This window comes from Larimichthys crocea, chromosome VII (assembly GCF_000972845.2).
Source record: "Larimichthys crocea isolate SSNF chromosome VII, L_crocea_2.0, whole genome shotgun sequence".
In the NCBI taxonomy this organism is placed as follows: domain Eukaryota; kingdom Metazoa; phylum Chordata; class Actinopteri; family Sciaenidae; genus Larimichthys; species Larimichthys crocea.
The window spans coordinates 16,770,396-16,787,497 of NC_040017.1; the positions used below are offsets into that span (position 1 = coordinate 16,770,396).

The following is a 17,102-nucleotide window of genomic DNA, read 5'->3' on the forward strand; positions in this document are numbered from 1 at the left end:
TAAATTGATGTGAAAGCTTGAAACTTTGCAATGTACAAACCCTGAGAATGGACTGTAGGAGACATCTTGTGGGTGTATTTTTTTCAACCACAAATTATTCAAAGCAGAGAATTTCTATATGCCATAAAAACTCATTTAGCAAAAGATCATGAAGACTAATAAGTAGACCTTGACTTGAATTTTCATGGCAACAGTTGTGTAACGTCTTCTGTGTCCCTGGAAGACTTTCAAAGTCTGAGAAAACAACCCTGATGAGGTCTTGAGCAAAAACATATCTCCGTTTTTAATTTACTTTCACAAATCATGTTCATTTTCATTGTGCACTCCACAATAATCAATCAAACTGGTGTTTTATTGCTTCTGTTTGAAGCCTGTGTTACAAACTGAAGGGAAGTGCTAAACTACTCGAGTACGCCTGTATTAGTAGTACTCCAGCAAGATACATCTACAGGTGTGTACAGGATGTGTCCTGTTGTTTTTGCAAGTTTTGTATTCTTTAGCAGGCAAGAAAGACAACACAAACACAACTCTCAATCCACTGTACAAAATCTTCATTTTTTTCTTCCTTAATGACATACAACAGGGGACCCGTAAAACAAAAAGAGAAAGTCATTTGATACAAGCTAGAATGCAGTTCAAAAATATATAATAAAACAAAATTAATAAAAAGCAGGTCTCTTATCCCTTGTAGTTAGAGGAAATAGTTTGAATACAGCTTAATATGATGTACAAAATATCACACAGTGATAAATTGCTAATAAAAAAATAAAAACACAAAGAAATGAGAGTCCTTTACCTTGGCCTCTGACTGGTAACAGATTTTTGTTTTTTTTTTACTTTTTTTTTCATTTTTCATGTTTTTTAATCATTTTGCTTTTTACAAGTTATACATTGCCATTATCAATCACAAGCAAGTTCTATGCCTAGCAAGGAAGAATGATTCACTTATGATACTACAGTATTCTTACATCTTAATAATCATATTCATAATCAAAAGAAAAGAAATGCAAGAAAGAAAACAAGGAAATGATGGACATTTACAGCACACAATGGCATTTCTAGTCATCATTTACAACTTCTGTTTTGATTTCTTTTTCCTTTCTTGATGTGTCATACTGATTTGTCTTTATCCTCAGAGAGGGGACATAGTAGCTCAGAGTGAAAAGAAAGCATCAGTAAGTCTCACTATCAAATAACTTTGAGCCACAGCAGGTTCCACCCTTGTAGTATTTACTCCAGATTGTATGAGAAATACGTGCAAAAACATTATTTTGTGCACCCTGTGAGTAACCACTCCTCAACAAACACATCGACTATTAGATGTAGTGCAAAGTGGAACCATATAGTAGTTAAAAAGAGATAACAGGACGTTATGCCCAGCAGCAGTACAATAATGTAGTTGCACCTGGTTGTTCGATATACCACCCTGTTTCTGGAAATAAAAAAAACTGGAACTATGAATGCTAGTGTCCCTAGTGATTAGGAAAAGAGTGTTTACCTCCAGGCTACTTTGAAGCCCCTTAGATCTGACCTCTGACCTCTAGTGTGACCCTGTAATCCTGAAGAGGAAGGTGGGTGCCCCTTAACCAATTGATTTGAAACACCATATTGGATCAGTCATCTCCAGGTTCTAATATGAAATTAACAGTCAAATAATTTGAAGTCAGGTCAGCTGTTAAGGGGGCAACCTGCACCTAAAGCAAACAAACATGCACCCTGCAGTTATCAGTATAAATGCAGGACACAAACAGAGATGGATGTTGGGTGTGTGTCAAAAAGGAGCAACGTTTCCAGCGAAGCCAAATGTTATGTTCAAAATAGCAGAACCATAACAGACTGGCAAGACAGATTATGTGCGGAGTAATGACACCCACGCATCATAAATCAATACTTTCTTTTTTTCTTCCGGAAACAACAAAAGTGAATTTAAAATGGACTTCCTTCTGCCCCTCCCCACCCTCCCCGGAGCCATTTCTCCCAGCATGCCTCTTCAGAAAGTGAAGAAGAAGTTTCACGTGATGAGCTCTCTGGGTAATGTCAGACAAGAAGAGGGGAAACCTCGCTTTGACACACAAGTGAAGAAGCTTTTCTTTTGTTTCTCTTTTTTTTTTCGGAGGGGAGAAGCCTGAATAAATAACAACAAGCCAGACGCTGAGCACCGCCTACTGACTTCAAAATGAAATGAAAAAGACAATCCAAGCAGCTCTCGTCGGAGGAAACTATTTTCAGGCGGTCCTCGCTGTAATATAATCACCATCGGCTCTAACTGTATTCACATCCCTCTAATGAAAACAGTGACCGTTACATTTCTGAAATGTGACCACAGTTAATGAAATGATTCAACGATGAAATGTCATTTAAAAAGTCGATTCACACTATGTAGATCTGTAGCCCGATGAGTGAGAAACACAGTCTCTCTTTCTCTCTCACACACACACATACACAAAACATGTCCCTGATTCTGACTCAAGACTGACAAGGTCATTTTGTAGCACCGTGATTTAACTAGTGCATATACAGACACACACGCGCACACACTCTTCTGTACAGTAAAAAGCACCAAATGACACATTCAGCGTCATTTGTTGAGCGCATAGAGACCCGGCCTCACACTTCAGCTGGTTAATATGGTGCGAGCGCCTCAGTCTGCGGAGTCAAACTCAATCTGTATTAAAAATGCATCATGATTGTGGAAATGTGTTCATTCATCTTGTACAGCAGAGTGACATTTAATCTCATGCGCACACATAAGTAGAGGCAGAATCACGGGGACGCTTTAATACTCTGACAAACAATGAGACTTGGCCATGAGGTTGAAATTAAAGCTATTTGTTCCAACACTGGTTAGCGACTGTTTAGTGCCTCCTCATGTCACACTCACATACACACCTACGCTGTACATTCTCCAACCTCAAATACACCACCACACACACACACACACACACACACACTCTACCTGGAGTCTTTGGAATGTAATACATTGATTCCCAATGAAGAGGTTGGTCAGGTGTTTTTCTGTCGGCACTTTCTGGGAAAGGTCACCATTTTTTTGTTATGCCCACGTGTGTATATTAACCTCAAGCAGTTTGTAAACTATATTAAAAAAAAGATCTGCAAGATGATATATGGTGGTGCATTTATGTGAGCTGTGCAGTTCGAGTGTTTCCATGGTGGTACTCTTTGAAATGTGAGTAGTGTGTTCAAGCGCACAAATACACACACACACACACGCGGCGCTTTGTAATAATCGGTAGACTGAAATAAAAACAGAACATAGCACAACAGAATATCGTAGTGTAGAAAAGTGTTACTCCAAACATGATTATCTGAAAACGGAGCAGCCGGGATTTTAAAGATATAAAAAAGCAGTGTGATTAGTATTACAACAAGTCACTGAGGCATCAGAGAACAGTGAGAGAGATTGAGGGGAGGTGAGGGACGTCCTGTGGCGGTGACCCAGCCAGTGGGGTGCAGGACAAAGTGTGTGTGTGCGTGTGTGTATGTGTGTGTGTAAGCAGGTGATATTTGTCCACTGTAGTCTTCAGTCTCTTTTGGCCCAGTTGATTTTGTAGGACTCTAAAAGCAGAGAAGAAGGTACATAAAGTTAGACCAACAGCTGTTCAGAACTGAAACTATGTCGCACAAACAAACTAAAACAAGAAGACATACATATATATTTAGCGGACAATGTTTTTATGAAAGGAAACCCAAAAAAAGGGGGACATTGAACGCTCAGCTTAAGTCCAAGAGGATTCAACAAAGAGCTAGATTTGACAACTCAGTGGCAGTACATACACATATATTACAAATATAAGAGATTCAAGAGGTTTGAAAAAGGAAAGAAATAAAGAGGTTAAACCTTTTCACCCAGAGACATATTAAAAAGGTATTTCATTTATCATCCCCTCTGATGATGATAGATTTTAGTTTGTAGTTTAATTATTTATTGCTTTCTTTTTAACAGGCTGTGGAGTAACCATGACGAATAAACTGATCTTTACATATAAACATCACAGAGTGGCCCCAATCATGGTAGGGTAATAAATCATATATTGGTGAGCATGTGAAGAAACTGAAGCATTCTATGCCTTGTTTAATCCTGATGGATGGATGATGGTATCAGAGCCCACTCTGGTCTGCACTTAACTGTGTGTCCATTCTCAAAAATAAGTCAGTCAATAACAACTCCGTCTCACCAGAATGACGATAGTGCTGTCAGACAAAGATCTTGGCAAGTGCATCTGCGCCGGCGCTGGCAATGAAGGGCTGTGAAGGGTGGAAGGCCACGTCATGAATGGCCTCGTCGTGCTTCTTCCTGTGCGCCGTGATCTCCTGCACACACGTCCTGTTGTCCAGCATCCACAGGCGCACTGAGCAGTCGTGGCCTGCAGGGGGCAGGTGCAAACAAGGATGACAAAGTTAGGCAGACAAATGTGTATCTAGTCCTCCTTTTGTTGAGTTTGATTGTGTATTTATTTATTTTATAGTTTTTTTTACCTTTATAGTATAAATGAATGTATGAAAACTTGGAAATAAGATCATACTTTACAGTATTTTAAAAATAATGTAAACTGTCTTTATCCCAGTGGAAGCCCTACTCAATGCTCAGCTAGATAAGGACACAGTTAGGCCGAATGGTACTCACTGCCAGAGATGAGGTAAGTGCCTTTGGGGTCTGTGGTGAGACAGGTGACTGCATCAAGGTGAGCCACCATCGAGTGGACAACTTTACCTGCACACGCAAAGAAAGCTTATTTAGATGCATTCACATGGGATATGAACAGATGACAAATAAAACCCCTCCTGCATATACCTGTCTTGTTGTCTAGGAAACGGATGGTGCGGTTCTCATGTGCAGTGATGGAAACGGGCTCAGATGGGTGACTGACCACACGGTTGATCAGCTCACTGCCTGCAAAGGAAGACAAACAACCCTGTTTTAATCTAATTGTCTAATGGTTTGGATTTTTATTGTTAACTCTCAACAGGCGATATTACTCATGATGGAAGATCAACTGTTAATAACTGTAATCTAGAACATACCATCCTTGGTCTGTGTCTCTAGCGCAGTGGTGCTCTGCTCTGTATTGAGGTCGTAGAGCAACGTCTCACCGCCGTCAAATGATACCACCACCTGGTTGGGGTCAGTGGCCACAAAGGCCACTGAAGTCGGCGTGCCGTGCTCTGGGAGAACACAGGAGATGGTGAAGCTGTGCAGCATGGACACAATGCAAAGCTCAAAATCAAATCTATGTTCTCAACACAGATGTTGTACCTCTCTCCTTGTTGAAGACAGACAGGCAGGGAGACGAGTTCTGAGGGTCCCAGATGCGAATCGTGCCATCAGCTGAGCACGAGGCGAGACGATGATGGACTGCTGAGTAAGTTAGACCCCACACGCTGTCCTCGTGGCCCGCAAGCACACTGCTCTCGATGCCGGGATCTAAATGGACAGACACAAATAAATTTTAAAGGGAAACCTTACTTAACTGTTAAGTACTTCAGCAGTGGAGGATGACTGACCATAGTTATCGTAAGGATCCACGTTGAGGTCTGGCATCTTCCAACATCTGACAGTTCCATCTAAACCTCCGCTGTAGCAGGAGTCTCCGTCCTCGCCCATGGTCAACGACAGGACAGCTCCACTGAACAAAAAGACAGAGGGAGGTCAGTGTTTGCACTGCATTGTTGTCTGCGCAGTAGGTGTGAAAATATGTTTCTAGACGTCTCTGACTCTCACCTGTGTGCTCTAAATGTGTAGATGGGCTCAACGTCCAACGCTGCGTTCCTGTGGACGGACAGTGTTCTTAGTTTGATGCCTTTGTCGTGTTCAATTTTCAAAATTCAAATCTATATTATCCATCCTATAAAGAAATCTCACAGTGGATCTACTTATTCTTACTTTTTAGAGTGCATGGCTTTGTTGAGGTTCCACAGTTTTAGTGTTCCATCCTCAGAGGCCGTGAGCAGCACCGCTTGGCTGGGGTGAAAGGTCAAAGCGCGGATGGCGTCAAAGTGGCTGCGTAGTGTGAAACGTGGGTTCCATGTTTTCTTGAACTCCTCTCTGTTATCCTGCATCTGAAAAGACACACATATTTTAAGCGTGCACACGTAGGCTGGATTAAATCCTGTGCGTTGACCAGAGAAAATGTGTAATTACATCCATGGAGAGATCGTTGTCATTGGCAACAGTGAGATCAGCCAGTTCCCCCAGATTCATGTCCCCTCCACCAACGGCATCCATAATGAAGACGTCTGAGGAGAAACCCAGGGCGCCACCTGCAGGTTGGAGCAGGAAAGGCACAAGAATCAGTACTGTGTCTTAAAACATCATGGCTCTATAAATAAAGGCTGAGAAAACTGCAAAATATAGAAATAAATCTTTGATCTTCCTGGCAAGAGTCCATCCACTCTGATTTCTTACTCCCACACTGTGTACCAGAGGAAATATTTATAGGTGTAGGAGCAACTTTGTTGAATCCTACGCAGGTTACAAAACTGAACAAAACTGAGACATGACAGCATCTAAATCAGAGATTCAAGTCTAAGCTACAGTCATGCGTGTGGGAGACTAAAGACGAATACTTGGGAGAGGATAGTCTACGGGCAGATTTGGCAGGGAAAGTCTTACCTTCCCCGGAGCGAGCCTGTCCCGATACAGAGGGGGGCGGTGTGGGTTTAGGGGGGAAGTCCGACATCATGCCTTGTAACTTGTTCCTGCGGTTCTCTGAACCCGGCAAGAGGAGAGAGACACAAAACATCCAGTCATGCAGAGAGGCGGGGGAAAGACGGAGAGGCCGACAGACGGACAGACGAATGTAGACAGAGGCGTCATTCTTCAAATTACATACACGCACATACACGAAATCAATAGAAGCACAAGCACGCAGCGTAAAGATGACTTAAAGAATGAAATGTGGACATATAGAAAGAGAAGGCAGCATGCGTGATAACCTTTTCTGAATGACCCCTGGAGCACAGAAAGTACATCTACAGACAGAGATGACAGCTACACAACTGTAAAGAGTCACAGACTGACAGCTCGTGAAACAGGACAGAGAGACAGGTGGTTGGGAAAAGAGGTTGGTTTTATTGACAAGAAGAGATGCCAAGACACAATGAGAAGTAAAAGATAAAAAGGTGAGCAGGGTAGGGGAAAAGTGTGGGGCAAAAAGGGACAGATACACTGGTGGCAGTGATTCTGGCAGTGCTGGTGCTGATGGTGTTGCTATGGCAACAGCGTACCTAACTCCCGTCCGTCCCCCGAGATCCGGGCCTCTCCCGCCCCCTCCCCATCCTCCCCCGAGCCCAGGAAGTCAAATTCACTGAGGGCATCTTCCGAGTCGTCTTCGTCCTCCTCATCCTCGGGGTCCAGGTCTGTCGTCATGGGCTCCGAACCCATCTGGACACAAGAGCAGAGCAAGGAAACTTGTGTTACTCGTGACCAGTCATGAATAAAGTTTGCCATTTATAGCTCGCGTCTTACCGATTCCATTTCTAAAATCATCACTCGTACCTTTACGCGAGACTTCTTGTTCTTGCGTGGTCCATCGATACAGTCTGTGGCCATGCCTTGGAAGTCATCTTCCTCGTCGCTGTCATCTTCATCGTCGTCCTCACAGCCGTGCAGGAAGGGGATTTTATCGAGCACCGAGCCACCCAGACGTTCCTTAGAGCTTTCCTTGCCCGCGTTCCTGCAAATGCATGCATAATTATTCTCTCCATTCCAAGTTACAAAAAGTATAAAAAGATTATTCAGGACAATACCTTGCAGAGGGAGGCAGGATGACCTCAATTAAACTGTATAATACCATATTATTAAAAGTCTCTCCACGGCAGACATTTTTATATAATCTTAAAGTACAACAACTCAATTTTATAGGTGCATGTATTCAGAGTAAATATTAGAATTCTGACAAAACTTTCCCTGATTTAAACGTCTACTCATCTATACATAACATGTGCATGGTGTTTATTTTCTTTGTAAGGACAAGTACACAACCTTGACAGATTTCTGCTATTTTTTTTTTTTTTTTGTAATCTTACCATGTTCCCATGACGGAGGATGACCTCCGTTTTCGACATCTTTTGTGCATCTTGTTCTGTTGGCTTTTGAGATTAGGATGTGCTATTGTTTGGCTGTCTTCACATTTCTGCTTATACAGACAGATGCACATAGGTGCATCTCTTATGATACAATGATGAATTGTCTCATGTTAACATTGCAGTAAATAAGTAGTCCTAACTATATCTGCACCAATACATTATGACAAAGATTGGAAGTCAGATTTCAGACAAAGTATCCTGATTACAGTCAAACCAGGCCAAACTCTACTCCGTTTTGCTTTGTGTAAGACGTCATTCTCAGATACTCTTAACCCACTTAATGCAGGATTGTCTGTGCTCTACCTTTTGAACTAAACTGACCTGGAACATTGTAGCATAATATTTCAAGGTTATGTCCCTAAATAGATAAAAGAAGAGACACATTTTTAAGAAATGACGATTAACAACACCCATGACCATTAGGTTGAAAAAAAAACATGTGGTTGTATAGCACTAGAGAACAATAAAGATATATTTTGCTCCACTCATGCAAAGTGTGATGATTTTGTTGCAAACTGTGAGCGTGAGAGAGAGAGAGAAAGTGTGTCTGCTTTCACGGTCTCACCTCTTGATTTGTTCCTCTATCTGTCTAACCAACAACGACTCTCCACCTGCCCGGGGCTCTGGCTCAGGACAGGTTTCACTGGGTGGAGGCCCGTTAGCCTCTGGGCTGCTCCGCCCGAGCAGGGAGCGTACACGCTTAGACCGCATGTCCAGGATGGTGTCTGAATAACCCACTTCCTCGAGATATCTACATTCACAGGAACCACAGTGAATAAATGCAGTGTACATCCAGAACCATATCAATCCATCGGCTGAGGCTAGATCACAAGTTTAAACACTAAATGATAAAGTACTGATGGAACATATTGATATGACGCATGGATAACAAAAAGGAGCTGATGATGGAGAGGCCTTACTTGCGCAGTAGCTGACGTCCCTCCTTCCAGGACATCTGATTGGCTGGCTCGGAGTCTGACTCAGCCGGCCCATTGGGAACTACAGAAAATAGATTGGTCAATAGTGATGTCACACTAAACAATGATCACACAAAAGCAGAAACTTGGAGTTGCTCTGGAAGCATTAAAAGGTGCTAATGACAGAATATAAAAGGGCCTGGTTAAACGTACGTTGGTCTGCTTCTGTCTCTGGTTTCTTGTCTCCGGGACTCTGGTCATTTCCTGTCTTCAGCTTCTGATGCTTAGCCCTGCAACCCCACAAAACACCACATGAGGGCAACATTACAAGTAAATACCACATGGAAATCTGTAAGGTTAAATCACTATTCCTAAAGCGTGCAAAAACATTAAGACAGCAGGCTGACTGGACGACAGACACAAGGACACAGGGACATTATTCTTACCTCTCTTGTTTGAGGGCGTATTCCAGCATTTTGATCCGCCTCACCAGGTCCTGTTTCATATTCTCTTGCCCTTTCCTTTCTCCCTGTAGGAACGCCACCTGAGCCTGAAAACACACACACACATACACAGGATGATAAGGAACACAAAGTACTAAACTCATCACAAACTACTCAAAAAGAAAATCTATTTATATAGACCACGACTCTGCCATAACTGCAGTGAAGTGGATTAAAAAATAAAAAGTGTGGACTGCCTCAATTAAGGCCGGAGAGTAAAGCATTTGAGACCAAGCATGAACGTGAAGGAAAAAAAGTTTGATGTGACGAGCATAGCAAACATGACTTCTGAGAAGCCAGAATAAGTAGAGGGTTGTGGAACAGGGCTCTTATTTTTAACTTCTCCTAACCGAGGCCTCAGTGCGCATCTGCAGCAGAGGAAAAACAAGACAGACTGGCCAAATTCAAATACCCTCTTTTAAGACACATCCTTCCTTTGTGTGCTTCCTCTCTCGTTTTCCGTCCGTTTCCTTCCTCGCTGAGCTGATATAATTCTTACCTTTAGGAAAGACGTGTTCGCTGCCCGTTCTGGCGGTTCGTCAAACAATTCAAAAGAGTTATGTATGGAGGAAAAAGGTGATAATTAGAGTGATGATGGTGACAGTGATGATGAGGACTATCTTTAGGTAGGGGCATCCCTTGAGTAAGCCAACATCGGGCAAGACTTGACAAAGTGGATGAGAAAGATTTATAACGAGGGTTTCTGCACCAGGTGATGCTTCACAGTGGGTAAAACCGTAGCTCAAATCAGGGAGCAAACATTCTGCCCTCTATAGGTTAAAGAAGAAAGATGCCCCAGTTAAAAAAAATTATAAAATCCCAGTTAGAGGTAAGTTAAAAAGGCTCACTGAATCGACTCCCAGACAGTGCATGCAGGTGGACTGTGGCACAATAGTTTTGCATTTTCCACTCCCTGCTCCCCCTCTCTCTCTCTTTCTGTGCCAAGTGGTACTGGAGCATTAATGCCGATTGTTTTACAGTCCATTTCTCCTCTACACGTCTCTGTCTGTGTCTACGACTCCGCTCCCACGCACATACGCCGTTCTGTAAAACTAGAACAGTCTAAAAAGACTATCTCATGGGGCAAGCACTCGGTCTACTTGAGAGGGTAGTCAATCACCCAGGAAACGCGCACAGTCATTTAACCGGCTAGTGGAAGACAGGATAATCTGCCAAGCAAACCTTACTGCTGCTGCTGCTGAGTAATCCTGATTAATGCAACACGATTTTATAGCTTATCTGAGAGAAATGTCAAAGCTAGCATGTCAGCACTGCAGACATGATCTAAGAGGTTGTGAAACACAGATAACTTGATGTGGTTAATACTCATACTAATGCAGTGGTTCCTAACCTGGGTTCGATCGAACCCTAGGGGTTTGGTGAGTCGGTCTCAGGGGTTCGGTGGAGCCTCCGCCCTGGAATTTTTTATACCATTTGTTACAACATATCTTTGTGAGTAATCATTTTTTGAGGATGCTGGACATAAAAATTAAAAAGGAACAGACTTTGCTGTGAAAATGACATGAGACTGGCACTTGCCAAGGTGAAGCCACGCATATCTGAACTGGTCTCTCAAAGGCAACAGCAGAAGTCACACTGAGGTAAGTTGTGGTGAGTTCATGCACTGTGTTGGTTTTGTTATTTGAACAAGGTGATGTTAATGCACAGTTCATTTTGTGCACCAGTAAAAAAAATCATATTTTATTTTTTACTAAAGAAGGGTTCGGTGGTGAATGAGCATATGAAACTGGTGGGGTTCGGTACCTCCATCAAGGTTAAGAACCACTGTACTAATGCTTTACAGAGGAGGAGGAGGAGGAGTTCAGCTGGTGCAAAGCATCCAAAATAATCATGTATAATAATGTAGAATAACTCTGAATGAACTGTGCTTGTGGGTTGGGTTAAAAAGAATTGCATTCATTAAGCAATCGAGGAAGACTCACGACAAAAATCTGCTTAGTCGTGGATAAAAACAGCCATGTCATGATATATCGCTTGCTGTGGTTACGTGGTCGATAAAAGCAGCTAGCATAGGGGTTAGCTGCAACGGCAGCTAGTTAGCTAAACATTTCAAGCAGCCGTTGTGTAGTCGTGTTTCGTAATGGCAGACGCAATACTTGTATTTGTACATTTCACACGAGCAGGAACACTTGCTCCGGTGTGACATAATAAGACTAAAACTAGTGAAACACAAACCGAGCAGAGCTCAGCTGTTTTGCTAGCTGGGCAGAGTCAGTGTGGGAGGTTCAGATATAAGAAACCAGCATGTATATTATATACTGGGTACTAGAAATGGTTGAAAACAGATGGTGCGTGACACATACGTGATGACAATGAAAAACCCCTTTAAACATTTCAACTGCTACTGATACCGAGGCCTGCTGTGGGTCAAGATAGAGGCCAACTTAAGTAGAAACAGTCAAATTCAAGAGAGGCAAGGTGGAATATGACGGATTTTGTTTATGAATAAGCAAAACTCTTCAGGATTTTGTAGCTTTGCCTTGATAAACAATCCTGCTTAAGAACCTACTGCAAGGCTTACAATGATGGTGCAACATAGGTCGATGATTCTTATGTCAGACCTGAACAAAAGCAGATGAACGCATGAACAGTTTACTGAAGACAGAATGTCACCTCGGTATGAACGGTGATTTTATCATTTACCGACCTACATTTGAGCCAGTAGCTACGAATCTTTACACTAAACGGCTCGAACTAGTAACGTGCTTCACGATTTCCACCTCACAATGGAATGCGTCTTCTTCATCCTTTAGGGGCAGGGCACGCGTTTCTACACCTACTCACACACAGACGAGCTACAACCTGCACACACACACACACACACACACACACACACACACACACACACACACACACACACACACACACACACACACACAGATAACCATCACATCCCTGTGCACCAGTGTGACACAGACTTCCTAGAAGGACAGGTTCCCACTAGTGCCCAAAATCTCAAAACACTGACACCGCTTTGTTGACTAAGATAAAAACCAAGGCTGCATGTGTACACAAACACACACACACACCCAAATGCTAACACGACAATGAACGCACACTATAAGAACCGCCTATTCCTGATACATAAAGGCAGCTGAGACAGAGGGATTAGTGTGCCAAAGGGTTTATTGCTGTCTGTCATTCCTTATCTATGACTACTCATTCTTTGGCTGTGACCTCCTTTCAACAGCATCAAAAGATCACCAAAACTAAAAAGGATCTATGAACAATTGGTTCATTGCTAGGTTAGTCTGATTTGTATTTAACTTGTCTGTTATTCTGCCCTCTGTCTCGTTCAGACTGGGGCATGCTTGTTTTTACTTGTGTGTGGCGACCCGGGCCAACAGCAGGCAAGACAAGGCAGTCCATTCATCAGCTATTAAAAGGTGTTCTGAAAAATAAGAGCCAAACTGGACAAACGCAACAGCAGTGAAGCAGCAAGGTCAAAAGACATCCTAATACATGAATATAATTCCTTTACATTTACGCTACTGTTATTTTCTTTGTGTTACGTTGGAAATCTAACAAAGCCAAAAGTACAAAAGAACCTTGTTGCGAGCAAACCTGTCGTGCCATCTGATTTCTCTTTCCTGTGGGTGGGTTTTCCTCCATGTGGCCTACCGCTACTGACCTTTCCAGAGTTTGTTGTAGCATGGAGAGCTGACACATTTAGCCTCCTCCGTCAGTCCCCCTCTACTAGCTGCTGCGGAACAGGGTCAAGGGCAGCTTTCCTCCTCTACTGGCCACCCTCCATCTTCTCATCCCTTCATCCCCATGAGAGAATCCATGAGCCAACAAGTAGAGCAATGAACTTTTCTGGGACAGTGCGCTTTAGTGGTTTGTGTTAGAGAGAGGGACTCTGTGTGTGTGTGTGTGTGTGTGTGTGTGTGTGTGTGGTATTTAGCTAGAGACTGACATCCTAAAAAGTTGGCTTTGCTGCCCGAGTTTGATTTGAAGATGCATGAAAAAAAAAAAATAGTGCAAGTCATGAATGTGTTTGAATAAAAAAAAAACTAATCTGGAGATCTTGAAGCGTTTACGATAAGTGCTTGGAAAGAAACTGAGAAATACAACAAGAAGAGACAGATACATACAGAAAAAAATATATATATAGTGCTCCAGGTCTGCGTGGGTGGGAGGCACACACTGTAATAATGCAGTACATAAGTACATATGGACGTCATATGTGTGTCATGGCTGAGAGCACAGAGTTATTAATTAGAGATGTGTACCCAGGGCCCCCAGGGCCACACTTAACAGGAAGTGATGTCATCTGGGTCACCGTTAATCTATTCTACACAACTACTGATACAGCTAATAATATTAAACAGCTGAAAATGGGAAACAGGTGAAGGTCTGCCCCTTTTCCCTATAGGATAAGTGTGGTTCCATGTCTGCTGCGCAATCTAGTCTAATAAATTATAATGGGGATCAGACAGATAACAAGCGTGTTACTTCAGGCTTGATCAGACACAGTGCAGTAGTAGCGCAATACAGTTTCCACGGAGGGACAAGGCCACTGCCACCTGTCCCCTGGTCACGCTGGGACGTCCCACCTGGCCCAATGCGGGGAGGGCCCTCATTCCTGTCCTGTCACCGGAGACGCGACAGCACAGGTGGCCTTTCACACCAAAGAAAGACGCTGACAGAGACAGCACATGTGTTACAGTCTCACAGAGACAGACTATGCTCCGAACACAGACATACGCTGCCACACGGTCGTAAGACGATAGCGTTAATCTCGCTCAAGAGTTGGTGATGGCTTTGCTGCAGCTTCCTTGCTTGCACAAAAAAAAAAAAAAAAAAAAAAAAAACAAAATGTCATGCGTTGGTGACATGTGAGCAGACCATGGACACGTACACATAAAGAATGCTACTAACTGTGCAGGACATTGCCAGAAAGGGAGGGAGGGGGGACGGGCGGCATACTAACAGGCATGCTGAGAACCCTAAGAGCATGCTGGCAACAAAAGCCAGAGGCCTGTGGCTTGTGGGTGTTAAAATGTAAGCTGGGTCAATTTTTCAGCCTGGCACTCCAGAGATCCTCTCAGGACAGGACGTGGCGCTAATTGTACCCGTGAAACCAGACCATGTGTAGCAAATACGCATACGCAAACAAAGTTCCATAACAAGCACTAATGGCATGTTGGACATAGCGATGGCCTGCTTCTGACTCCCATTCCTACACTTTACACACACACATACATGATGACTATGAAAGCGGCGAGCACGGCCCGTTTGTTATTGTTCATCCATATTTTATCAGGCTCCTATTTATAACTACATAGGTTGGGAGTCGAGGGCAAAGTGAGAAGCGGGCTGACAGGAGAGCGGGAGTGATATGTCGTTGTTTTTTCTGTGGTTTTGTCAAGCTCGCCAAGCGTTCATCCTAATTATGAGCAAAGTGTGGTTACAGGAGGAAGACCACATGTGGGTTTCAGTAGTGAAAAGATGAACTGTTCATCCCTCCATTCCAAACAGGCGACTTTGAATGTGTGTAGGTTTTCCTAACCTGCCTTAATCCTGGAACAATTTGATGAGTAAGCGCAATCTTGCCCAGCAATGTTCAGCCTCACACACACACACACACACACACATGCATGTGGGACAGCTACATAGTACAACCTCTGTTTTCTGCTGTCTGCTGTCTGTGAATAACTGCAAACATTTAGGAAACTAATGGCTGACTCAAGGGCATTTCTATGGCACTGGCTCACACATTCACATAGCTTTTTCTAGACATTTCATAGATTTATTTAAAGACACAAGCTCTAAAAGGCAGACAATAAATATATTTCTGTAATCAGCAGGTCAGATTTATTTTCACTCTTCATATTGACTCAGGAGTTAAGTTGTAGATAGGATGGTGCTTGACAGATAATGAGCAGTCAAGGAAGTATGAATGATACTGAAATATAGAAGTGAACTAGAAACATATCGGCCATGTTCATCTACCACACGACTGACGATTTCATCTCAGTACACAAACGTGCAAACACTACTACAGACCACAGTTTGTTAAGATTACGCCTCAGAGAACTTCTGAGGAGGAGGAAGACGTGATTTAGTGCAAAAAAAAACTGGTAGCTGTCCGGTGTGTGTGTGGTGATAAAAACTGTTCTCTCTCTCACTAAACACCATTAATATCAAACAGTGACATTTCCTTAAGTGAGGACACCGCTTTAGACAACTGAACCTCAAATAAGTGTCAACTCTTAAAATGCAGCAATTTTCAAAAAGGAACTTGGCAGCTTTGTTACACGGTCATCATCTTTTAACCACAGCAGCACAGACACCGGATCACTTGATTCGTGAACTGTGCAGGATGAAAAACCTGATAACTGTCCACGTATAAAACAATGTTTCCACATGAATCCCAGTGCAACTCAAAAGCAGTCTGGTGCAGGCATGTGTTTGATGTGTACCTGTATTAATATGAAGAAGACACTGCAAGGTAGCCACACCTAAACTACCTCCACCTACCTTTTAGTATTATTGCTTTTATAATAAAACCTTGGTGCATGGCTTTTGTCAGTGGAATGACATTGATTGCATGAGCATCTGGAGGCCAAAGGGCTTAAATGAATATTTTCTGATAATACACTTTATTCTATGGTTTGGTGGCTTGGTTTGGCTTTGGCTCATCATCAGCTGGAGGTCATACAGTCCCTTCATTTTCTTTAGCTGTCTGTAATAACACATCCCGGTCAGTACAATATGACAGGGTGTTATGTTAGCCCGTTAGCATTTTGTCATCCTGAAACCTGACTGACTGCAGGGCATGTGTACTGTCACAAAGCAACACTAACGGGGAGCTTCTGCAATATCCGTCCTGCTCTTTATTCGGTGTTTAACATTGCAAATAAACAGATTTACCCTGAGTTCGTCTCTTTCTGCCTCCCAGCGGTATTTCTCGGCCTGGAAGCGTCCCCACTCGTACTGGATGAAGTGCAGGATCCCAGGAAGCGTCATACCCGAGTCGCCGTCTTGCAGCTCCCGACTCTGCGACGATCCGGGCATGGCCCCGGCTGCAGCCGCCGCTGCTGCTGCCGCCGCCGCTGCCGCTGCTGCTGCTGCCATCGCCCCGGTCGCCGCAGCTGATGTCGCCTGGCCCGGTGCTGCTTTGGGCCCGTTTGGGTTGCGCCCCGCTCCGCTGCTGCTGCTGCCGCTACTACCGCCGCCTCCGGAGTTCGGGTTTGGTCCTCCGCCGGATCTGTCCGCCTCCATTTTAAGCGTTCAACCTTTCGCCAGGATAAGGAGGTGGAAACGGGCAGAGTGTACGAACAATAATAATGAAAGTACCTCGTACTCTTCTTCCAACCCAGCTGCACTTCTCTATAAGCGACCCTCTTTTCTTCCTTTTCTCACACACGCACAGAGCAAAATTATTATTCAGGTGGTAAAATACTACACTTCCGCTTACAGACCTTCAGGATAAAACTCGATTAAGCCACACGTTTGCTACATCACGGCCTGTTTTAATTACACACAAGGCACATATAACATAAATTCTTACTTGGACACATTTATTAAAGAAACACTGAAATGTGGCTAT

The 17,102-nt window shown here is 43.3% G+C and overlaps 3 protein-coding genes across 4 annotated transcripts in view; all 3 read right to left on the bottom strand.

Annotated features, from left to right (window-relative positions):
• prkd2 (protein kinase D2) overlaps positions 1 to 3,052 on the bottom strand; it is a 38,554-nt gene extending 35,502 nt beyond the window's left edge. Inside the window, exon 1 of the mRNA XM_027280202.1 lies at positions 2,925 to 3,052. The gene's annotated coding sequence lies outside the window, so the exon portion shown is untranslated. The remainder of the gene's footprint in view (positions 1 to 2,924) is intronic.
• The window catches only part of slc1a5 (solute carrier family 1 member 5), a 32,246-nt gene continuing 15,678 nt past the window's right edge, over positions 535 to 17,102 (bottom strand). Inside the window, exon 9 of the transcript XR_003462577.1 lies at positions 535 to 2,950. The gene's annotated coding sequence lies outside the window, so the exon portion shown is untranslated. The remainder of the gene's footprint in view (positions 2,951 to 17,102) is intronic.
• Positions 2,102 to 16,999, bottom strand: strn4 (striatin, calmodulin binding protein 4). Of its 2 annotated transcripts, XM_027280203.1 has the most exons (19): positions 16,424 to 16,999; positions 9,470 to 9,573; positions 9,237 to 9,313; positions 9,027 to 9,105; positions 8,672 to 8,857; positions 8,047 to 8,109; positions 7,517 to 7,694; positions 7,246 to 7,402; positions 6,632 to 6,727; positions 6,161 to 6,279; positions 5,903 to 6,078; positions 5,741 to 5,788; positions 5,524 to 5,645; positions 5,276 to 5,443; positions 5,044 to 5,184; positions 4,814 to 4,912; positions 4,646 to 4,732; positions 4,197 to 4,385; positions 2,102 to 3,576 (listed from the first exon to the last, which is right to left on the bottom strand). In XM_027280203.1, exons 1-18 carry the CDS (start codon positions 16,772 to 16,774, stop codon positions 4,216 to 4,218), a joined length of 2,421 nt encoding a protein of 806 aa, XP_027136004.1. In that variant the 5' UTR covers positions 16,775 to 16,999; the 3' UTR covers positions 2,102 to 3,576; positions 4,197 to 4,215. The 2 variants fall into 2 exon arrangements, with proteins under 2 accessions (XP_027136004.1, XP_010727909.3); XM_010729607.3 differs by lacking the exon at positions 8,047 to 8,109 and having other exon boundaries at positions 16,424 to 16,990.

Excerpts from the sequence above, each read along its gene's own strand:
- strn4 (XM_027280203.1), bottom strand. The coding sequence starts at position 16,774 with ATGGAGGCGGACAGATCCGGCGGAGGACCAAACCCGAACTCCGGAGGC. Across the intron at positions 7,695-8,046 it reads TCCTCCGTCATGGGAACATG|GAACGCGGGCAAGGAAAGCT; the intron begins GTAAGATTACAA and ends ATGCATTTGCAG. Across the intron at positions 7,403-7,516 it reads ACAAGAAGTCTCGCGTAAAG|ATGGGTTCGGAGCCCATGAC; the intron begins GTACGAGTGATG and ends TCTTGTGTCCAG.